Source organism: Pan paniscus, chromosome X (assembly GCF_029289425.2).
Source record: "Pan paniscus chromosome X, NHGRI_mPanPan1-v2.0_pri, whole genome shotgun sequence".
NCBI lineage: Eukaryota > Metazoa > Chordata > Mammalia > Primates > Hominidae > Pan > Pan paniscus.
Window position 1 is genome coordinate 112,281,754 of NC_073272.2, and position 24,723 is coordinate 112,306,476.

The window sequence follows — 24,723 nt, forward strand, 5'->3', positions numbered from 1 at the left end:
TCCTTGCCTCACCAGTCAGGTTTGGAACTCATTGGTAAACAGGAGGCACAGAAAGGGCAGTGTAAAGGCAGCCTTAACATTTTCAGTGAAGAGCCAACTCGTTTGTGGTTTTGATTTGTTTTTAATAACAAGCTCCCTCAACCAAAACTGATGAATTGGCATCAGAACAAGGGTACAAAAGGAATATCAAGGGGCCTTCCAAAATGCTAACCAAAGGATAAATTCTCTGCTTTGGGTGGCCATCATTTTATCCCTAGAAACCAGAAGATAAAAAGATGCAAAGCTTTTAATATATGCTGCCTGAGTATATAAAGAGACCGATTAGAGCATGTGGCCTGTGGTGTTGTCTTAATACTTTATAATCTATAATCACATTCCATACTTCAAGCAAATGCAAATTCTGCTGCACGCTGCCCTTGAAAGGCAATTTCACTGCATACTGAATTGAAAGTAATCACTGATACAGCACAAATAAAGCCTCTGTCGGGTAAACACCAAAGCATTTTCCACACGGTACTGCATTTTAAAATAGCTAACTTTATTGTCAGTGAAAAGATAGGCACAAAGTGGATTTAAACCTGCTTAACTTTATTGGAACTAGCTCAGTTGATTACAGAATGGGGTCACAATCATTAGGGGACCACATACATTTTAAACCAAAGGCGATTCTTCTCTAGCCATCTGCCAACCCCAGCTATCCATTTTACAAACACATGCCATTAATCACAAGGGAGGCCAGAAGGAGGTTTCATGGCTCCATGTAACCCATCGTTGCTACTGGAAAAAAATAAACAAACTCCCGACACTTGTCCTACTGATGATGGATGGCACTTGGAAGACATATTTCCAAGAATCGTGGCAGGCTGAAATTGGTGGCAATTAGCCCACAGCTGATACCTTCCTTTGAAAACATTTTCAGTAAGAATGCACACGTTTTAAGTAACATATTCCATATGCGCATAAGCAATTGAGATAATAGGAGACTGTGTAGCTAACAGATATGAGAATATAATTGATCAAAGTTAGTGCATATGTATACACTTTAAGCTGCCGCATTATGAGGGTTTAGGCTTGTCATAAAAAGTAGTTTGCACAATCAATCAGTTTGTTCATTTTCCAATTGTTATACCCACCCAACAGTGTAACAACAAAAAGAGAACATGATGGGTCTCTGGGTATCTTTCCCATGGCAGATGATGGCAGATATTTTAGGTTCCTGCTGTCCTATTACCTTGAAGCTCAAAAGCAGCATTAAAAGGAAATCCTTCATTAAATCAACAATCAAGATACATGATTTTAAAAGAAAGCTCAAGCTACTTTTTATTTCAAAAAAAGACTGTTAATAGGAGTTTCATATCAAGTAAAGTTTGTTCTAATGAAGTTTTTCTATACATGGAACACTGGGGTACAACTGAATTAGAAGGTCCTCAGAGATCACCAAGCAGTACAAGCTAAGACAACCTGGTCACCCTCCTTTCCTGAGGTGCCGGTAAAATGCACAGATAGGTAGGAGTCCAGAAAGATCCCCCAAATGTTATATCCACACAACTGTGAAAAGGTGGCTAATTGAGATTTCTCCCATAAACTTGAATTTTTGGAACAAAAACTAGTGGAGATCTTCTGAAAAGGCTGTATCTATCTTCTGCATAATATACTGACATACTCTTCTTCCCTCTCTTGGATGTACAATGTTATTTTAGCAAATTATCGGGGATTGGAAACCGAACAGAGAGGAACTGTCTCTGGTGTGAGAGGGTTCTGGAAAGTTCAAAATAGTACTCAGCCAAGAACTTCTTCCTTTCCCCAAAACACATGAGTCTAAAGAGATGGCTACCACACAATGTGGAATGTATGACATTTGTCACCTTGCAGAATGTGATTAAAATCATGGCTCCCAGAGCCAGCAAAAAGTCTGCCAATGTGTTATAACCATGAAAGGAGTAGGTGAAAAGTGTTTTTTAAATTATTTGGATAGAAAGTAGCTCTCCTGAAGTTTGCTACTTGCTGCTTCTACTATTTGAGTGTTTTTTTCTCCTTATGACTAAAGGGTAGTATGAAAGAGTCTTAACACAACTGCACTTTTAATTTCTATCTGAGATTCACTTTATAACTGAGGACTAATGTGTATGTAACATGATTACCTCATTATTGAAAATGTGAAAGGACTAGCTGAAAATCACATCACCCTCCTTTATGTCTCTACACACACACACGCACACACACAAAATAATTCCTTTGGAAGATAATTAGGAAAGATACCATTCCTATACTCACAGAGGAACCCCAAAAGATTATCTAAGATACCCAATCTCCTAGAAAGAAGTGGGATTGGTTTCTCAGGGGGACATTTATGTGACTGTATGTTGAAATGCAGATCAGAAAAGGGAAAACCTTTTAAAAGGCACTGAAGGAGAGGCAAGACAGAAATTCAGTAGTTTGTCAAGACTGGACAAGCTACTCCAACCAGGTACATTTTACAAGATACATATTTCCTGGACCATGAAGATGCCTTTTCATAAAATGGAATTTAAAAAAGATAAAGAGTTTCCCAAAATAAGCATGGTGATTGGCATAATGGTTAGCTGTGTTGTATGACTTTCAAAAAGTCACTGAACCTCTCCAGTTCTCAGATTCCTCATCACTAAAATGAGGGGGTAGGGCTATATTGCTAAAGTTCTTTCCCACCACTATGGCTCATGATGTAATATATCAGGCCTACTCTTCTATTAATCTGGTTTCTAACTAAGACATCCCAAAACCTCTACCCCCAACCCTTACCTAACACCCCCCACTTCCCTCACCCTCCCTATACCCCTTAAAACTGATCTTAATGATGCTATCTGCAGATTTCTCACCTTAATGAAGGGCAGACAGGTGACACAGGGCAGGGACCTGTGGCAACTGGCATCCTTCTGTGTCCTTGGAGGCAGCCCTATGGCAAGGCTTGGAGCCATTGCCTCCTTTGATCTCTACCCACATGCACATTTCCTGCTGCTTCCCAAAGGTATTCCAAGATGGTGTCACTGACAGTGAGAAGAGGTAGTTGAGGATACTGCTGCAATCCACCTCTCCCCCGACTGCAGCATAGTACTTTGGGTTTCTCATGCTATTCCCTTGGAGGTGATAGTCAAAAACGCCTTTTAAGACATATGCTTAGAATTTGACAAACAAAACAAGTTATTTCAAAGTAGTCACCAGAAATCCAAAGCATTCAACCTGTCAACAAAGATCCTTCCTCACTTTGCAAATGATTGGCAATTTGAGACTGGAGACCCAGCCAGTGAATCTGTGCTGTAGAAGAAATAAACACTAAGCTGATTGGTCTTACTAAATGCAAGCAAGCTGTGTTCATGGCTACACACAAACCATGGAAGTCTGCATATAGCACCCCATGCAACTCTCCATCAAAGCCTCTGATGGTCTAATTCCCTAAGAGAGAGGAAGTTGCGCATCACTCAGTTAATGTACTCTCCCAGCATCTGAAAGCAATATATTAATTATCCAAATGCATAAATTATTCCAGAGCATATATATGAATGTATGAACCTCCAGGAGGGAACCAAAAGAATCCGTTTCCAAAGCACCACTGAAATGAAGACAAACACAATTCCCTGGGGCAGGGTAGCTGGGAAACTGGAAGAAAAAATTAGCTCCAGTACCCTTCTGCACCCCAAAACTCCCTACCTTTTTTCCAGCTTACATAGCTCCTGAAACTATTCCCTTTTGTAAGCCTGAGGTGAGCGCTTTCTCCAGCTGCTGCACAGGATAGTAACTATACAAAACAGCACACACTCAATTCTCTCTAGCTTCCCACTTCCAAACTACGTGTTATACACTGTCTTCCACACATACTGTGCTCTTCAATAAAAAATGATCTAGAATATGGAAAATTTAAACAAATTTAAGCACATTGAAAACATCGATGTATAGCCACCTGTTAACAGTCCCAGTATTCATATAAATTCAAACAATAAGCTTTAGAGCACATTCTGATTAATCTGTCTTTAGAGGTACTCCCTAAGCATACCAAAATAGACTGGTGTTCACATGGTATTACTCAAGTAGTACATTGTTCCAATAAAAAGTCCTGTTAAAAAACATCCCCTCCCCACAACCCTTGTCCTCACCCTCAAAACAAGAACCAATAAAAGGGGGAAAATGATTAAAAGCATTTTTGCTGATAATCTGCAGCTCTTGATTTGGCCGTTTAGATGAGATATTCCACCATCTCTGCATCAGGCTCTTGTCCCAGGATCTGAATGGGAGTTTTTCTTTCCAGAGTATTGGAGTGGAACACAGGCCCATCTAAATGGAAATAAGGGTTAGAAAACACTTAGGGATGAAGAAAAAACCCATATTTCTAGAACCAGACACCATCAGAGCCCTCATGAAGCCAATGGCAAAGTGAGACTTGCCTGCCACCTCCCTCATTTACTTCTGCTAAGATAATGGCCTCTACTCATGCCTGTTCCCATCTTGGTGGATGAGAAGTCATTTACAGACTCTCTTCTCTCTCCTTTAGAACGTGAAAAACTCAGTCCAAATGATAACTCTGCCCAGACATCAGACAACAAGAAATAAATCTGTATTTTAGAGCAGAACTAAACCAAAACCTACCTGCTAAAGGGAATAATTACCTGTTTTGTCTGGATTGCAGGTCAAACTTGGTATAGACAAACGATGTGGTCCAGGACCGGTAGCTGGACTTGCAGGAACCTCAGCCTGAGCCACAGCTGGAGTTGGAGTTGGAGCTGGAGTTGGAGCCACAGCCGGAGCTGAAGTTGGTGCCTGAGTCTGAGCAGGAGCAGAAGCCTGAGCCGCTGCTGGAGCTGGAACCGGAACCAGAGCCGGAGCTGGAACTGGAGCCGGAGCAGCTGGAGCAACCTGAACAGCAGCAGCAGCAGCAGCAGCAGGAGCAACGGCAGCAGCTGAGGCAACAGAGGCAGCAGCTGGAATCTGACCAGCAGCAGCTGGAGAAACAGCAGCAGCAGTAGCAGCGGCAGTGGCTGGAGACGGGGCAGCAGCAGCAGCAGCAGCTGGAGCAGCAGCAGCAGCAACAGCAACTGGAGCAGCAGCTACCATGGTGGTGGTGATGGTGGCAGCAGTGGCAGTGATGGCGGCAGCAGTGGCGGCAGCAGCAACTGGAGCAGGAACAGAGATGGGAGCAACAGCTGCAGTTTTGTTCGATTCCGTCCCACGTTCAGTTTGGGTACTGCAGTCTCGGCTGCCTGTCTTGGAGTGAGCCGAGAGCAGGGGAGTCGAGGGGGGCACAGGCGAGGGTGTGGAAGGGACATATTCAGCACGGTAGTCTCCACCCAGGAGAATGCCTACAAATGAAAGAGGAACAGACGTTAGCAAACAATAGGGGATTCAAATCCAGACATCTAATTACCTGTTCTCCCATTCAAATTTCAGAAGAAATTTATTTATTTATTTTTAAATCAGTAAATATTATTTAAATATTTATTTAAATATTTATTTAAATATTTATTTAAATATTTAAAATATTATTATTTTAAATATTAAATATTAAATAATTTAAAATAGTCTAAATTATTTATTTTTGCCTCCAGGGAACCCAGAAATCAGTGTGTGAGGCTCCTCCAACCATGGCTAAAAGTTTCTTACAGACTTCGAAGATCCCTTCTGGTCCTCATCCATCACCTGGCACAACATATTAAGCCTGTAAGTGACCTGGGTATCTGTTTTGATTTATTTTTCCAATGGTGATTGGGTTCCACCAAGTTGTCAGAATGCTCCTACTCGGCTCCACTTATAAACCATTACCACACGTTACCAGGGAGCAAGAAAGGATCTGGGGAAGAAGTCTGTTGACACAGATTGAGTGTGGTAATAATTGTGTGATCTGAGGTTCTCACCATGACCATAGTCCCCAAAATGCTTATTCTAACCAAAAGATATTACAAGTATCAGAGGACCAAGAAAGGAATTAAAAGCAACAAAAAGGGTTAAAATAAAAAAATATATAAGCTTCCTTCCTCAGGCTCTAAAAATGTGCCTCGTGGTATCCACAATATGTCTGGGGTTTTGATTAGAGGGGAGGGAATGGACAGGAACGGAATGAAAAAGTACATTCTGTTCTCATCTGACAACACTGTGGGAACAAAACCTGCTACCCAAACGATTTAGTGTAACTAAAACTCTGGGTTCTCCTATTATAGAGGAGGAAGGAACACAGAAATGCCGGAATTTTGACATTTGGAACGACACAAAGGCCACATGGGCTTTGGAGAAAGATAAAGGTGCCACATGGCAAAGGCCAAATCTGAGAATAGTTTAGAGGAAATTAGAGTTATCTTCCTTGACACCCAAATGAAACTCAAGATTCTTGTCCTCTAAGCCTTGGCCTCAATCGATATTCTCACCGGGAGACTTCAAAGTGTGGAGGAGCTCCAGAATGTGGAACTAGGGTCTCAGGAGGAAAAAAAAACCCCCCAAACCCTGGTACACCTTCCTCTCTAGAACCTGGACCATCATCCCTTTTCCTTAAGCATGGGTGCTTATCTCAGGGCTCTCTTTGAACACGTGACTATAATCTTCCTTATTTACTGTCATTACCTAGGCTCCCCTTCCAGCTCTTGTCGTCTCGCTTTTCTTCCATGATGGGGGAGCCAGTCAGGGTGGATGAGTGGGAGAGCAAGCCTGATCCAGCATTGGAAATGGACATCAGAGACTTCGCTGGCCGCATGCACGACAGCTGCTCTGTCTTGCTCGGCTCCTTCCGGGAACGCTGCTGGAGTACTTTGATCATGGCATCCTTCTCAATAATCTGGGCATGGAGGGTCTTAATCCTAGGAGCCAAAGGCAAAGAACATATAAAGACCTTGTTGTGGGCTGGGCGCGGTGGCTTATGCCTGTAATCCCAGCATTTTGGGAGGCCGAGGTGGGCGGATTGCAAAGTCAGGAGTTCGAGACCAGCCTGGCCAACATGGTGAAACCCTGTCTCTACTAAAAACACAAAAATTAGCTGGGTGTGGTGGCAGGCGCCTATAGTCCCAGCTACTCGGGAGGCCGAGGAAGGAGAATCACTTTAACTTGGGAGGCGGAGGTTGCAGTGAGCCAAGATAGTGCCACTGCACTCCAGCCTGGGTGACAGAGCAAGACTGACTCCATCTCAAAAAAAAAAAAAAAAAACCTTCTTGCTACCTCCACATTTTGGTCTAATTGACTACATGACTACATGGAGCTCCCATTATCTTTTCGACTAAAGGTTGATCTAGTTAGTTCTGAGTTGGAAAACAGGGGATGGTGTGCTACAGTTTTTAAAACATGTTTTTTCTTTTTTCTGCACACCCAAATGGATACAGCAGAGCATCCAGGAGCTGTTGCTTAAATCTTAGTAAGTCACAATAAAGTACCAGTGAAAAAAAAGGCTGAATATGAGAGAATGAACTGATGTACTAGGTGCTGTAGTGAAGAATCTCAGTCAATGGAAACAATTTACTCAGTGAGAAGATGAGATCTTCTATGAATGAGCGACAACCTGCAGGTAGTAAGTAAATGATCATGTGTTTATAAAAGGAATCAGGTATCCTACCTCCACTTTGAGTAGATGTTCTTTTTGTTGTTGTTGTTGAGACGGACTCTAGCTCTGTCGCTCAGGCTGGAGTGCAATGGCATGATCTTGACTCATTGCAACCTCTGCCTCCCAAGCTCAAGCGATTCTCCTGCCTTGGCCTCCTGAGTAGCTGGGAATACAGGTGCCCGCCACCACACCTGGCTAATTTTTGTATTTTTAGTAGAGACAGGGTTTCACCATATTGGCCAGGCTGGTCTTGAACTCCTGACCTCAGGTGATCTGCCCGCCTTGGCCTTCCAAAGTGCTGGGATTACAGGTGTGAGCCATTGTGCCCGGCCGAGTGGATGTTCTTTTACTCTTTTATTAAGCAATCTGCTGTATCACAGGGTTGTGGTGCAGTGCTAGAAAGAATACCCCAGAGTGCAAATGCCAACAATTCAGCTCAGGCAGAGGGAAGAGGAAAAGCAATTAGGAAGGCCAAAGGGACAGAAACCCTACCTGGAATTCCATGTTTAGTGGAGATTATCAAGGTAAATGTCATTGCATCTCACACCTTTAAGTGACAGGCTGGCAGGGGTGATGGTGGAGCGGGGAGGCTGCATGATCAGATTTCCTAGCTGTGAATAAAGATCCTTTGTGGTCTCTATATCAATGTCTCAGATTCCTCAGGGTCCAGAACAACATTTTACCTGCCCTCCATGTCAAGGCAACGCTTATTGGCCATCAAGATTTCTTCCTCCTCTTTCTGGATGCGAGCTTCTAGAGCTGTGTCATAGCTGGTGTTAGGAGAGTGACTGATGACTGTTGTGTCCCTGGGGAGGAAAATGGAAGTGATGAGATGGGAGCATAGCAAGATCAATGAATGTTATCTTTCTTCTAAGTCAAGGAAAGCTTTTCTGGAAAGTCCTAAGCTGAAATCAAGCACATTTGGAACAGATGGTTTCTGGGGAACTAACCCGTAAGAGCCTCCAAAATAGGACAGTTCAGCATTCAGGGTAGAAGGCAACGTTATTAGTATAGAAGTGGCTGCAAAAGTCAGTGAGGGAAGAGATATGCACAGACTTGCCTTCAGAACTGAACAGATATCATCCCAAAACCTTCTGGCAGATAGCCCCTTCAAGTTTTTAGATCATGGCCAAGCAACAGGAATATGTATATATTGGGCCAGGCATGGTGGCTCATGCCTGTAATCCTAATGCTTTGGAAGGCTGAGGCAGGTGGATCATCTGAGGTCAGGAGTTTGAGACCAGCCTGGCCAACATGGAGAAACCCTGTCTCTACTAAAAATACAAAAATTAGCCAGGCATGGTGGTGCACACCTGTAATCCCCGCTATCTGGGAGGTTGAGGCAGGAGAATCACTTGAACCCGGGAGGTGAAGGTTGTTGTGAGGTGAGATCGAGCCACTACACTCCAGCCTAGGCAACAGAGGGAGACTCTGTCTCAAAAAAAAAAAAAAAGGAATATGTATATATTTCCATTTTATTCTCCTAGAAGTCATAGAGGGGGAAAGGTCAGACTTTCAAGAAAGTCAGAGGGTATACTAGGTAACTTATGGCTACAGATGAACATTGGTAAATACACCTGAGTACTAGAAGCAAACAACAGACACATCAGCTAAGATTAGGTAGGGCACGTGAGCTAATAAATAGTGCCTTTGAGTCAGTCCCACTCGATTCCTATCTAATCTACATCTGAAACATTCTAGCACCAAATCAATGGGTCTACCCCAACAAAGTGACTGTTCTCTTGCCAGAGTTCTAACTGCATAAAGGACCATCATGTTCCATTTGAAAGTGTCTCAGGCCATTAACTCAAAGACCAATTAATAAGGAAAAACGCGTGCGTGTGTGTGTGTGTGTGTGTGGTGGGCAGGTGAGGGAGGTTATTAGGATTAGGGAGAATACTGATGCAATTATATTGGTCTTCAAGGAAATCAGACAATAGACCGAGAAAACAATGAACTGGCACTGCTTCATTATACTTCCTAAGAGAATGGGGATCTGCAGGAGAACTCCAGGCATGTTTTCTGTTGGGAGCTAACTATGTTCTCTTAGCTTCAAGATTATGTCTAGTGCAGATGGGGATGAAGCGGCAAGAAAAAGAGGCAGAAAGTTGCTATTAAGGTTGGGGATTTTGGTGAGCCTCTATAAAATTACTGTTCCCCAAAATATACGTGTACCTTATATGCAAGGTTGAAACCATTTATGGAATGATGAAATAATTGGAAAACAAGAAGGGGAAAGAATACAATGGCCTTCATCATTTGCCAAACTCAAAATATTTTACCATCTCAGCATTCTATACTTTCTCTAGTGCAATTCACTGGCTTGTAGTCCTACTGGGTACCCAAGAAGAAGCAGCATTTGCATAGTGCTTGAGAGCACAGGCTCTGAATACAGACAACTCAGCAGGTCCCAGCTTCTCCAAGTACACTCTGCCCCTAACAAGCTTTATGACCTCTGAAAGTCAAATTACCTGCTCTAAGCATGCCGCTTCATATGCCAAGTGGGAACAATATTTGTAACTTCATCTCATAGAGGATAAAATTATGCATGTAAAAACAGTGTCAGGCATGGTCAAAACACTCAACAAAGCTATTATTAAGAGAGAACCACATAACTCAGGAGGCTGAGGCAAAAGGATTGCTTAAGGCCAAGAGTTCAAGGCTGCAGTCAGTTACGACTGTGTCACTGCATTCCATCTTGGGTGACACAGCAAGACCCCTGTCTCTCAAAGAAAAAGAGAAGGAGGGAAAGAGAGAGGTGGAGGAGAGCGAGAGCGAGAGAGAATGAATCACATAGGTGGAAAGATGGAAGGAGACTAACATACAGAGATTACAAGAGATTCTGACTTGAAAGAATTCCAGCTCTTGGTAAAATCCTGGAAGCAATTCCTGTACTGCAGAATTCCAATGTGAAGGTTGGGGCTTTAGAGCCAGGACTGTTGAAAAGTGCATGGTGTCTACGGACACTGGGGAACTGAGCATACGGTTTGTCACTGGGGGAACTAGTGCTGGCCTGCTGCCACTTTCATTGCATAAAAGACCATTTTGGGGACTCAGAGCCCTGCCAGCTAATTGATATGGACACTGTTAACTCCTCAGGAATGGAGCCTGAAAATGTGGGGCACTTAGTGAATTCCGACAGGGCTGCCAGGGCAGCCCTCAGCATCAATCTTCCTTCTAGAAGACTAGGGCTACTAGGCCAATGGCTTAGGCAAAAGCAAGCAAGCACAGTATTTGAACGAGCAACTTGACCTGCTACCTTCCAATACTCCAAGACGTTCTTTAAGAACATCAGGAGAGAGAGATGCTGGGCTACGATCTGAAAATAAAACCTGCAAACCCCAAACTGCATATTCCTGATGTTGACAACCTCCTTCTCAAATTCTTAAGTAAACAGTTTGTCATCTTCTTTCTCCTTCTTTTTTTTGACAAAGTTATCCCATCACATTGCTCAAACTGCTTTCTAGCATGTCACCAATAACCTCCTAAAACACCTAGTGGCCTTTCAAACTTCAAGCCTATCTTTTCCTATCAGCATCATCGTTTTGTTTATTTAATATGTGAACTCTACGTAAGTGGAGCACTGTGTTTGAAGTTCCTGGGAGGCTGGAGAGGGGAAAGGCATGGATAAGACTAGTCCTTAACTGTAGGAAACTTACAAGGGAAGAGAAAAAAGTCAATAATTAACTAGTACAGCAGTGAGTTTGGACTTTATTCCAATAGGTGCTGAAAATTATTAGAGCTTTCCAAGGGAATAAAATGATCTAAGCCATGCCTTAGGAAGACGGCCTTATCTCTCGTAGAAATGTGACAGAAAGATAAGAGAAGTGAAACACTGGAATCAGGCAGACCAGTCAGCAAGGTGATTGTAATAATCCCAGCAACAGATCATGAAACTATGCACCAGCGAAGTGGCAACGGAAATGGAAACAGGCTATAGGAAGTAGAACTGATAGAATTTGGAGACAATATCAATGTGGGAGTTAGGGAGATGGAAGAATGAATAACAACTTTGTTATTTCGAACTCAAATGCCTAGGAGAGATGAAATACTGTTTGCTGTAAAAGGAAACTGAGGAAAGGCTCTTTTGGAAAGCACTGCAATGGGTTTTGATTTTAGGTACACTGGAGTGAAAGTGACTTAAGAATTGCCATATGCCAGTATCTAACAAGTTGTTCAAAGTTCTAACTTTAATTTTAGAGATATCAGAGTTACTATTACGGTTATTATCATTGCTATTATTACTGAGAAGCTAGAGCAGAGAACAATATAACTAAGACAGAAGGTAGGATGAGAAGAAAGCAGAGGAAGGAAATTGAGAAATGCCTACAAAGAGGGAATAGGTAGACATGCATTATGTGTGTGAACAGCTTCTACCTTCTGCTTCCCTTTTCTTTACTTCCTCCTTTCCAGAATTTACTTTTGCTCAAAATAAACATGAAACATTACACATTCTGAGAAAGGTAGCAACCTAATTCAGTAAATGCAAGCTGATAAAAATTACATAGTTGATTGGGTGGGTTATCTTGTCATCCTTTTGCTGCTCTTCAGAAATAAATTCATTGTTTATGAGCTGAAACTAAAAATCTGCATTGCCAAATTGGTTCTTCTGCGAATGAACAAGGAATCCTACTCAGTAGTAATTTCCCCTCATCTATATTAAGCATCTAGAGAGGACTCCCTAGGGACAAAATAATATGGAGCCTTAATTCAGGCCATATTATTGTGATTATTTATAATATTTCCAGGTAACTAAATAATTAGCCTCAATTAGTATCTTACTGAACAGCTAATAATTCCTATTTTACCATCTTTGAGCTACACCATTTCTAAGAAGCAGCAGAATTATAGCAGCTAAGGAGACAAAAATACAGATTTAAATCCTAGTTCTTCTGCCATTTAGTAGCTGTGTGTGATCTTGGGCAAATTATCTAAATAAAATGAAAGAAATAAATTTCCTGTTATCACTTTGAACAAAACAAATATTTTAAGTATCAAATACTCATTTTAGATATGCCAAAATATCTTCAATTTTCTCTCGCTTTCTCTTTATCTCTTGGCCCTCTTAACCTCTCATCAAGGAAAATTCACCTAAACATACAGCTGACCAATCTCACAGAGTTGCTGTATCTGATGTTTAAGATGCATCTCAGGATAAAGGGCAATGCCAGCACTTTCCATATGCATCAAAATGCCTCCTCCTGGACTCTTAAAGGCTAAAAACCTAGGTTTTCACACTCTGATCTTGTCTGAAATCGTTAACATCAACAGCTTTCCCTTTGACAAGAGGTGTATCATAATATCAAAGTGTTGGAAGGGGTATAAATAGACCACCTAATACGACTTATCACCTGAGAAAAGACACTTGCCTGTTCTTATATTATAATCTATATTTTATTATTCACAATGGCCAAAAACTGGAAATGACCCCAATATGCATATATCCAAATATGCATACATAAACTGTGATACATCCACACCATGGAACACTACTCAGCATCAACTTGAATGGGTTTCAAAATCATTGTGTTGAGTGCAATATGTCAAACAAGAAGAGTAAATGCAATATGATTCCTTTTATATGACATTCTGGAAAAGAAAATTATAATTTTATGACAAAATAACAGATTAGTCATTGCCTGGGGTCAGGCATGGGAGGAAGCGATCAAATTCAAGGGCACAAGAACACTTTAGAACAGGTCCTCTGTGTTAATTGTGGTGGTGGTTACACTATTGTATACAATTACCAACATTCATCAAACCGTACGCTTACAACAGGTGATTTTTTAATATGTAACCAATATCATAATTGAAAAAAATTGTCTTACCCAACTATCATTGATACCATCCAAGCAAGATGTCCTAATTGTGAAATCTGTCATTTACCAAATGAGCTATTAGGTTTGGAATATATTAAGTTTGAGATCCTGGTAGAATACACAGAAACCAAGCAGATCATTGAAATGTGGCACCAGATTTAGGGATATAATTTATACATTTAGAAATTGTTTCCTTCTTGTTTTCACATCTTCCTTTCTCCTTCCTTCCATTTTTCTTCTTTCTTTTCTACTTTCCTTCCTTCCTCAAATACACTTGAGCACTTTCCAATTGTAGCCAATATCCTAGACACTTGAAAATTATTTTGAGGCCGGGCGTGGTGGCTCACACCTGTAATCCCAGCATTTTGGGAGGCCGAGACAGGTGGATCACAAGGTCAGGAGATCAAGACCATCCTGGCTAACACAATGAAACCCTGTCTCTACTAAAAATACAAAAAATTAGCCAGGCGTGGTGGCACACGCCTATAGTCCCAGCTGCTTGGGAGGCTGAAGTAGGAGAATGGCATGAACCCGGGAGGCGGAGGTTGCAGTGAGCCGAGATAGCACCACTGCACTCCAGCCTGGGCAACAGAGCGAGACTCCTTCTCAAAAAAAAAAAAAAAAAAGAATTATTTTGAAAGAAAAGAAAATATAAAACTTTTACCATGGAAAGGGGCAAAGAGCAGAACCTTGGTCAATAGCTACATTTAAGATTGAGAGAAAGAAGAGGAAAACAAGTAGACAAAAGGAATAAAAAGAAATGTTGGAAAGAAAGGCAGAAGAGCCCACAGGTTTTAAAATAAAGTTTTCTGAATGTTACCTCCCAAATATAGAATCTCATTTGAAAGGAAAGAGGAAAAGAAAACCAACCTCCATGGTAGAACGTAAGAGGCACTATCACTGGAAAAGTAATATAATCCTAGAAATAGGAAGGTCTGAAGGAATCACCTAGTCCAATTCCCATATTTTACAGAAATTTCAATACAATCTCTCTGTCAGCATCTCCTGTGGATTGGATTAGTAGCATGCCAGAAAGACACACAGTCGTGATCTGGAATGTTCACCTGTGGAACTATTGGAAAGTGTTCTTTCTAGGTGGGAACCAGGCTGTGTTTTAGCCTGTTAAATGACAGGCATGCACATTTTGCCAAAAACAGTGATTAGATGAAAAGTTTCTATGTGATGATTAAAATGAATTCAATTTAAATTAAATCTACCTTGTGGGAGCCAACAGATTCTGAAAATCCATCTGAAAGGGGATTCCCCGAATACACAAAGCTTTCAAAGGACGAAGGAAGGAGGGTAGTTTCTTTATACAAGGCCCCCAAGTGACAACCCCTGAAGCTCTCCTGCATTTTGACCTGGAGTCTATTCTGAGGTAGGCACCATGAACCGTAGCTTTCTAGTATTTTCTCACACTGCACACTCTCGTGACCTGTATGTTTCTAAGCTTCTGCCTAAAGGTGACAAAATTACCCTGTATCTTTCCACCTGTCAATAATAACAATGTTTTTTCAGCATCAGGGTTTCTTATATAACCTCTGAACAAGTGCTGGACACAGGTGTTTCCTTGGGAGCTAGCAGGTAAAATTACATTTAATTCTGCTTCTAACCTGCCTACAACCTTCGAGACCATCTTCTGGCAGAGCTGGGGCTTCTGTGCACTCTATTGCCACACTGGCATGTATTGAGTATGCCTTGCTTAGGAATCAAGCCACAGGCAGCTTCCATCCATTTGAGGCATAGATGATATCTAATGAAGACAAGCAGATGACATTAGAGAGACATGTCTTCCTAAAGAACCGAAGTGGGCTTATAAAGCACCGGTTCAGCTCTTAGCACTGAACCTCCCCACCTGATTTGGCATGGAAGGACTCAAAAATAAATGTATCCACTGCCCGCTCCACATACATATCCCAACCCAAAGTCTGGCAAGCACTTCCAGACTCTGCTGGCTTACCATGTTTAGGAGAATGTTAAAAACAACACTGTGGTTTTTAATAACTTTCTGGGTAGAGACCTATCTGGGTGCAATATACTGTAGCCTGCCTTTCATACCCAATTCCAGACCAAGGCTCTGTTATCGCCACAACCCAAGTCATCACCTGACTTTAATTCAGTTTTTGTTGTTGTTTCTTTTTCTCTTTCTCTTTCTTCCTTTCTTTTTACCCCAACTGATGATTTTGAGCAGCAGCAAGGTAAGACACATGAGGTAAGAGCAACTATTTCCTCCAAAGGCCAATAATTGACTTTTATAATTTGAAAAGGGGAACAAATAAGGAGCAAAAAGTAAAAATCCTCCAGCCACTTTCTCTCCCTTACCAGATGAAATGTGACCGCTCACACACGATGAGGTTATGCACATAGAGAATGTGGCCTTCAAATATTGACCTTCCCAAAGGGCAGGGATGGGTTCAAGTTCAGCACAGCCTTTGACATACCTTGGACAAGCCAGAGCTATCAAATGACAGCAGCAACTCCTCAGTGACATTTAGTTTCTGAGTGGTAGTTTCTCTGGAGGGGCTTTCACTCCGGTCCTGGGGCTAAACAACCTGCATATGTGGCTGAAAGAATCTGTGGCTCTGGGGAAGGAGGGGTGCAAATTTTCAGCTGATCCCATCTGCAATCATTCTGGCTTCTGGGGAAAGCTGAACTATGATTCTAAGAAGTTTATAAAACAATTTTGATGTTCAAATCCCTGACCCTCTGTCTCTACAGCCGTTCAGTCCCTGCATAATCAGATGAAAGAAAACACACTTAGGCAGAAATTGGGGGGGAAACCCAGAATATTAAAGAAAATAAAACACTGGAAAAATCTATGAATCAGTGACCTTTCTGTTCTTCCCACTCATGCCCTACCAGCTAACTACTTACCTCTGAGCAGCCACGGTTGCAGCAGCATCCAGAGCAAAATGTCTCATCACATTCTCCTCCAAATATTTCTGCTCCCACTTTGTCATATCAGCTTCCAGAGCCAGAATCCTCTCCTCTTTCTCCCGAAGGAGCTCCATCAGCGCAGCGGCATTGTATTCTGAAACGTTGGTGGGCTGACAGTTGCCCTGACGCTGTTGGGGCAGATGCAGAGAACCCTCAAGTTAGTGAGAGAAGAACCATGGTGTCTGAGCCCCTATTCTTGGAGAGGATTACTGCCCAGCCTACTTCTGTTTCGACTCTGATTCAGAAAGAAGCAGGGGGAATTCAGATCTCCTCCCAGGGCCACAGGACTTCCTATCATGGGCTTGAATGTGAGGTTCCCTTGGCCAGGAAAGGGGCCTGTCATATCAAACTGTCATGCTACTCAGAAAGTGAATTAATGGCCTAAAAATTGCCATCCCTGCCTGCCAGCATAACACACAACAGAAATGGGAATTTAAAAATCTGGCCGGGCATGGTGGCTCACACCTGTAATCCCAGCACTTTGGGAGTCTGAGGCAGGTGGATCACCTGAGGTCAGGAGTTCAACACCAGCCTGGTCAACATGGTGAATCCCCATCTCTACTAAAAATACAAAAAAAAAATTAGCTGGGCGTGGTGGTGCACACCTGTAATCCCAACTACTCGGGAGGCTGACGCAGGAGAATTGCTTGAACATGGAAGGTGGAGGTTGCAGTGAGCTTGGATCACGCCACTGCACTCAGTCTCAAGAAAAAAAAAAATCTAGGATTTAGATCCTATCTTGCCCATAACTTGTTGTAGTTATCATTAGTGACTCATGCCAACTTTTCCTAGTCTTGATTTTCATTCATCTAAAACTGAAAAGTGGTACAGCCAGATGATTTCTGAAGACCATTTCTAGTTCTACAATATCAAGATGTGTATTTGTGTAGCAGCGCTAATTCTTACAGCGTCTACTGTTCCTGGAGTTCATGTGAAAATAAAAGGTGCAAGATAAAAGGCTTAAAGGATATTTCTGGGATAGGAAGCTAAGGAAACAGACTTTGTATTCACAATTGGGAGGCACTCTGGAGTAAGATTAGGTGGGAGAAAAATGTAAAAATGAGCAAGTGTGTGCTTTCAGTGTTCACGTCAAATGCTAACTGAAAAATAAGCAACCAGGAATAATGTCATTTTCTTACTTTTTTTTTTCCTTTCTTCCTTTAAGTTCTCCATACCTGCTGGATTCTCAGGGATTCCAGTTCCCTCTCCAGTCGTGTCCGGAGACGGTGCTCTAGCTGCTCACGTTTTTCACATGCTGCCTGGAGCTGTACAAGGGCCTGCTGCATCTTCTCCACTTTGTCAACGTACACTTGCTTCTTTTTCAGCTGGAAATCCATGTTGGGTAATTTGCAAGGTGAAAGGAAAAACAGCAAGCAACAGGGTCAATTATGTATCCCCTAAATCCAGCCTTGTGTTTAGATCTCTTCTTGTTTTAGAGTCCAGCTGCAAAAAGGAATGGATGGCGAGAAGGTCCTTCACAATGAGTAGCAGGCTGCCTTGTATTGCTCATAAAGAGAATGTGAAGGAATCGAGAATACCTTTTAAACCTCTTCCTTCTTCCCTATCTCTATACCTTCCCAAAGTCTACTCTTATCAGTACCATCTATGTTAGATGGCCAAGTTTTTCAGATTCCCAATTATGCACATCCTTATCTCTGGCCTTTTTCACTCTCATATGGATTATTCTTGGGGAAGGCATATCTTATTTTGGTTATTGCATTAGGCAAATGCTTTAAAAGGGTGGATCTCCAGGAAGAAAGGTTTGCTTTGGTATGGAAAGGAAGCCCACCCCTTTTATGTAGCTGTCTCTTCTCCAAGTTGGAGAAAAAGGGTGATCAACTGCTGAAGGTACAAGAAAGTCAGAATTGTCTTTTTGAAGTCTTTGGTCCTGGTAATCACCCCATATAATCCATCACTGCTCTCCTGGAAAGTTTCTGCTTCTCAAAAGTAAAGGCGTCACGTGATGGGTCAAAAGCCTTTAGTCTCCACATCGCCTAGCACTGCCTTGCTAGTTCTTTAGGTTATTTGTGATTGCTACTTCATGAGCCTGAATTGGAGACCCTGGGCTATAGTCTCTCAACTTTTATTCTGGAACCATAAAAGATCCCGAAAGCCTCAAATTAATGACTCAAAAGTGAAACTAAATGAGTCAAACATTATTATTCCTCTTTGCAAGCCTGTAAGCCATATCCAAAAGCAAATGTAGAAGCAAGTAGGGAATAAGAGTGTGAGTTCTTTGTAACCTTGTAGCTTATAAGCAAAAGCTTGACTCTATGCAGATAAAATAATGAGAAAGATCTCAGAGCTCTTTAAAGAAGATATATATCTTCTTCTTTAAAGAAGATATGGGGAAACTGCAGGCTTCCCAACTTGTTAACAAATAAGCAGATTATGCTTCTCGTAATACTTGTGGGGCCTCCTCAATGCTAATAAATCAACTCATAGCTGTTTCCAAAGCAGAAATTCTTCCAAGTGGGGCACATCTGTCATTATTCTTCTGATGGAAGTTGATGTTAGGGATCAACATCAACTTGATGTTAGAGACACCTTCACTCTTCAGATTAAAATATGAAAATATTCTTGATAATCTAGTCAAAAAGAAATTCAGGCATCCGATTCTGACTTTTCAACAAATTCCCAAGCTCTTGAGTTACCTAGGTAGATAACTGCAACATAAGTTACCCACCCTACCAGCATTGCCTAACAGCCACTTAGCTGGGGCCCAGCTGGCAGAACCAACCTGACTCCCTCATTGCAGAAACCTTCATGGTAATGAGTCCAAATCACTACTTGGTAGAATTTCCAGTCAGACAGCACTAGCATGTAGTGATAGAAAAACCCTCTTTGTCTTATAATGGCCCCCTCCTCAAATTAGAATTGCTGAACTTTCTCTAAGTTGAAGGAACCCTATCTTGTATTTTCCTACCAGACCTGTAGTATGCCTTGCCTAGGTAACTGGAAAACAAAAACTTTTTCGACTTTTGTTGTACTTCTTTGACATTTCCTTTCATTCCAAGTCTAGTTCAATCTAGCCTTGAAAACCAGTTGAGGTGAGTTCGAAGCCTAGATGTTTTTATCCATTAGAACTTTTCCTAGGAAATAAAACAAACAAAACACCATCAAACTCTTTACCTCAGTAAGTTTAAACCTTTCTTCCCCGGGATTTGTAGCTGTTTATAACAACACTGACTAGGGCAACCAAAACTTTTGCCTCTGCCTTCCTATTTGCTAAGCTTTGAATAATTGGAGAGAAGGAAACAACCTCTATCCTTCACCTTTTGGGTCTTATAATCCTTATGAGCAATTTAAAGCTGAATGCATTTATTTGTGAATCGCTCTGAAAGTCCTAAGGGAGCAGGGCAATGTTAACGCAGAGAATGTGAACTATAATTACTAAGGCTTGCAGCAGTTATACTTAAAGGCAATTAAACTTAGATAGCATGCAGTTCTTGCCTTGGTGGTAAACTACTGCAATGCAAGCTCACAAAACTGAAAAATAAGCAATCCAGGGCCACGTGGATTTCTTCAGAAAGGAAACCTAAATATCCTAGCAAAAGCACCCCGCAATAGAAGTCACTGAGCCAACTCTCTGGAAGGGAAATGCAATAAAGGCCTGGGGAGTTCTCCGAGTTGGCTAAAGATAGACATGCAGGTCAGATAAATTCCACAAAGCAAGCCAAAAAATATCTCATTTTGATTTGCCACTGGGATGATTTTCCACAAGGTAGCAAGACCACTGTGGCTGGCATAGTTTTCCCACCTCATTTAAAAGGAGAAAAAGTGCAACTCACCCATAAACATCATAATCACCTAGTAAATGCCTACTCTCTAGATAGGGTAGAAAAAGACAACTCTTGCATGTGACCAGTCCAAGATCCTAGAGATGCAATCAACAAAGCCAACCATCTTCTAAGTTACACTCTCTACATTTTCTAGATCTTATCTACGTGTAAAAAGGAACAAAGACCTATATGCTTTATTAACTCCACTACTATCTTGAACATTATGTGCTTCACTTTTACCTTAGTCATGACAAATCATGATGTATCTTTATATGGATCAAATGAGATGATGCATTAAGTGCTTAGTAGAGTGTATAGTACAGAAAGTACTCCAGGTGGTTTGTTCTTTTTTAGAGAAAAATTAATACCAAGCCATACACATTCCAGTCCTCTCAACTTTGAACACTCACTCCAGATATCCTTGACATGGCTATCATTCTCTCAGTAACTCTAATGATCACATCATTGTCTAATTAGACAATGCAAATATAGCCATTTTCCCACAGGAGGACATATAACATTAGGCCTCAAACACTTTATGCTGTAGATATCTTTGGACAGCAAGTTGTTCATTGGAAATACAGTTAGAAGCAACCACTGAGTAGCTGCAAGGATACTGCATTTCTTTCCAAATGACATGATTTGCAAGGTACCTCTGCTTTAGGAGAAAGAAATATTTTACCTAATATAAAAAGTACTATTTAACTAAAGACCCCTAGGCAAAACAAATTCTCTTTCTCTCTCTTTCATTCTCTCTCTCTTCCCTCTTTCTCTGTCTCTCTCTGTGTGCGTGTGTGTGTGTGTGTATGTGTATGTCAGATACGCATATCAGAAATTTCTATCTGACAGCACAATGAAAGGTAAAGGAACAAGGTGACAATTAGGAGACTTGGGTTCTAGTCCTAGCTCTGCTATTAATAGCAACTTGCTTCTCTATTCTCAGCTACAGAGACCTCATTTGTTTAAAAAAATGAGGGGGGTTTCAGGAGTCAGCAAACCAAAATGGTCAGCAGCAGCCCAAATCCAGCCATGTCCATTGATTTTGTCTATAGCTGCCTTACAGCTACAATGGCAGAGTCGAACAGCTGAAGTTGCAACTGAAACTGCATGGCCCACAAACTCCAAAATATTTACAATATGGTCCTTTAGAGAAAAGTTGGCAAACCCCTGGAGAGGTCTTCAAATGGTGATGCAGAGTCCCAGTGTTTGGTGGAGGTGCTTGAGGGGCCACTATGGTGGGTGGGTTGTATCAGATGGCTCCTCTTTTATGTGTTTTACGTATTAGGGTTCTATTTAAAATTTCACCTGAAAAAACAATTGCCAGAGCTTTGTGTGTGTTGTATTCATGTTCATTTTTGTTGTCTGTTACCTGTCTTCCCTAGAGAATGGGCCTCCCACCTTATTTTGTTCCATCATCTTTTCATACTTGATGCTTCAGTATGGTTACATAGCTTAAGGTTCCTGAATAGCCCATAATATTTCACCCCTCACTGCCTTTGCACATGATCTTCTCTCTCTTAGGAATGCCCTGCCCCACCAGGATTTCAGAAGTTTTTTTAAAAAAAAAAAAAAAAAACAGGGCTAGATACATGATCTCAGAAGATCTCTAAGAGTCTTTAACTCCCAAATCGGTTGTGAATCAGAATCCCCTTTTCACCTTCAACACTGACCAATATCCAAGAGGGCTCAGCCAAACGGGGTCCTAAGATTCTGTACTGTCACATTCTTAGGCATAAAAACAAAAGTTTTGCTTTAGTTTGTGTGTATGTACATGCAAGAGACATACTATATAATGTGTGTTCTTGTCATAAGACCCTAGATGATTTATTTTTCTGTTTTCAGTGTTCAAAGAACTGAAGGTTCACTTAAAGAGTTTCCAAAGCCAAGAAAGTGGTTCGAGTGTTTGTGCATAAAATGAGTTGTGAGGACCACAGATTAGACACTCTAGTTTCTAATCTAGAGACCAGTACCCATGAGCCCTCAAGATTCCAAGTAAATCTATCATTTAAGCCAAATCCCTCTTGAACATTCAGTGAATGGAGTAAATCCTTCATCTATTAAAGTTTTCTTACCAAATGCCAACTTTCAAGAAGTTGTCAAATCCTTTCCTTGCTTTCTCCAATTCTGTGTTTTCTTAATGTAGATCCCTAAACCGCTTTTACTCCCTGGCTTGATCTTTAGATCCACTTTCTCCCTAACCCTACCCTGACTCCCGCCTCCTACAGTACTCCAAGGTCCAATCTATGGTAGTTTCCTTTTTTGCCTTTATATCAATGGTTCTCAACTGGGGGCAATCTCCCCACCCCCTACCATGCCCAACTATCCAGGGGACATTTTAGCAATGTGTGGAGACATCTTTGGTTGTCACAACTGGAGGTGGGGTGCTACTGGCATTTAATGACTAAAAGCCAGGGATGCTGCTAAATAGCCCACAATACACAGGACAGCATCCTACCACCGCCACTAAAGAGTTATCCAGCTCCAAATGTCAGTAACGCTGAGGTTCAGAAACTTTGCTCAACATTGCAGCACTACTGGAGATCTCCTTTGTGCCACACTAATATTTTAATGTTATCATGTTATCCTCAGTCACAGACCTCTAGGTGACTATAAGATTTCTCACTCTGAAACTTAGCATGCCCCAGATGGCTTTCATCTTTCCTCAAAATGTCATCCTTTTGATAGTTCAGTCATGATCATCATCACTTACCTAATTTTTCCAGTCTCAGAATCTTGGAATTATCATTCTTCCCTCTTTCCTTTGTCTATCATATCCAATCTACCACTGTCTTAATTCTAACATCTCTCATATTCTTTCATTTCTTTGTGTGTTCATAGCCAACACAGTTTAAGCTATAATAACACCTAACAGATCTTACTTTCAGTTGCTCTCCTGATCTATACACACATGCATGCACATACACACACAGACACACAGACACACACACACCCACCCATGAGTCCATCCTATAGACAGCTGCTATAACAGACTTCCTGAAATAGTCATTTAAGAAAAAAAGCAACTGGCTGGATGCAGTGGCTCACACCTGTAATCCCAGCACTTTGGGAGGCTGAGGCGGGTGGATTACTTGAGGTCAGGCATTCGGGACCAGCCTGCCCAACATGGTGAAACGCCGTCTCTACTAAAAATACAAAAATTAGCTGGGTGTGGTGGTGCACGCCTATAATCCCAGCTACTTGGGTGGCGGAGGCAGGAGAATCACTTGAACCCAGGAGGCGGAGGTTAAAGTGAGCCGCGATCGCGCCACTGCACTCCAGCCTGGGCGACAGAGAGAGACTCTTGTCAAAAAAAGAAAGGAAGATAAGAAAGACAGACAAGAAAGAGAGAGGAAGAAGAAGGAGAAGGAGAAGAGGAAGAAGAGAAAAAAAGAAATAGAAAGAAAGAGAGAGAGAGAAAGAGAGAAAGAGAGAAAGAAAGAAAGAAAGAAAGAAAGAAAGAAAGAAAGAAAGAAAGAAAGAAAGAAAAAAAGCAACCTCTTAAACTACTGCTAGCACACCCATTCAATTAGTGTTTATTAGGTACCTATTATATCCAAGGCACTTTTAAACCTACCTCCTCTCTTCTTTAGACCAGAGCTGCTCTCTTTCATCCATACCTCAAACTACTTGATGCTTTTACGTTCACCAGTGTACTGTCATTCTCCCCTGTTCAGCCTAGATATGGCTCTTAAAAATGCCTTATCAATCTAGGCTCCAACTGTCTTAAAATTCTTCCAGGTCTACTATGCAAATACTCAAACTTCATATTGGTCTGATCATTTCTTATCCCTCCTTACTAAATCACTAAACTCTCCAAGAGTTCTTCCTTGAATAATCTTACCTGATCCTGATTGCTGCTTTTCTTTATAGCTTCTCATCATGTGTACTCTATTAAGCAGTCATTTTTTAAAGATTTTATTCATGTGTGGATTCACTCATTCATTCAACAGATATTTACTGAATGCTTATTATGCATCAGGCCCTATTCTACAAATGAGAGCAGGAGGGATGTAGCGGGAAACAAGACAAAGTTTCTGCCTCAATTGGAAGGCAATATCCATAGGCCACTTAAGGGTAGAGCCCTTCTATTTTCCTTGGTGTCTCTCTTAAGTTCTAGTTCTAGTTTACTGGTCACTATATTCTTGGTGAACAGTTAATATTAAATAACTATTACATTCAAGAACAAAAATGAGCATAGTATAGCTTATCTACAACACTGCAAATATACAAATAACAAACACACACCTCATAAATGTATTCACTTTGGCCCAGTCAAGATAAGAATTTCATATCATTCCTATTCAGAGATAAGTTTTTAAAGGAAAATCATAAAATTGAGAGGAAGAACAGTGGGAAGGCAATCTATTGAAGCATAAGGCAAATACTCTTGAGCTCAATCAATCATATGATTTTCCATTACACTTCTGTAATATTTTGAACCAGTTCCCAAGTATTTGGCAGATCTCTTAACCCCCTTCTGACTCAGGAAAATCTGATCCCTGCAAATGAATACCACGTGATGGCATCTCTTCCCTCCTTCCAACAACTGTGGGTGTCTTTCAAACTTATTTTTTAAAGGATGGCTATATACAAAATTACTTCTAGAGCCCCATTTGTCTTAGCCATTTGCAAGGAAGCG

At 41.4% G+C, this 24,723-nt stretch overlaps 1 protein-coding gene across 5 annotated transcripts in view; it reads right to left on the reverse strand.

Moving 5' to 3' along the window:
* Positions 1-517: 517 nt before the first annotated feature.
* The window catches only part of AMOT (angiomotin), a 66,609-nt gene continuing 42,403 nt past the window's right edge, over positions 518-24,723 (reverse strand). For all 5 annotated transcript variants that reach the window (XM_008975561.4, XM_063601755.1, XM_034950343.4 and 2 more), the window contains 6 exons: positions 17,478-17,627; positions 16,240-16,430; positions 8,230-8,352; positions 6,580-6,812; positions 4,638-5,327; positions 518-4,305 (listed from right to left, as the gene is read on the reverse strand). In XM_008975561.4, the coding sequence (XP_008973809.2) occupies positions 4,208-4,305; positions 4,638-5,327; positions 6,580-6,812; positions 8,230-8,352; positions 16,240-16,430; positions 17,478-17,627 (1,485 nt within the window). In that variant the 3' untranslated portion in view covers positions 518-4,207. The remainder of the gene's footprint in view (positions 4,306-4,637; positions 5,328-6,579; positions 6,813-8,229; positions 8,353-16,239; positions 16,431-17,477; positions 17,628-24,723) is intronic.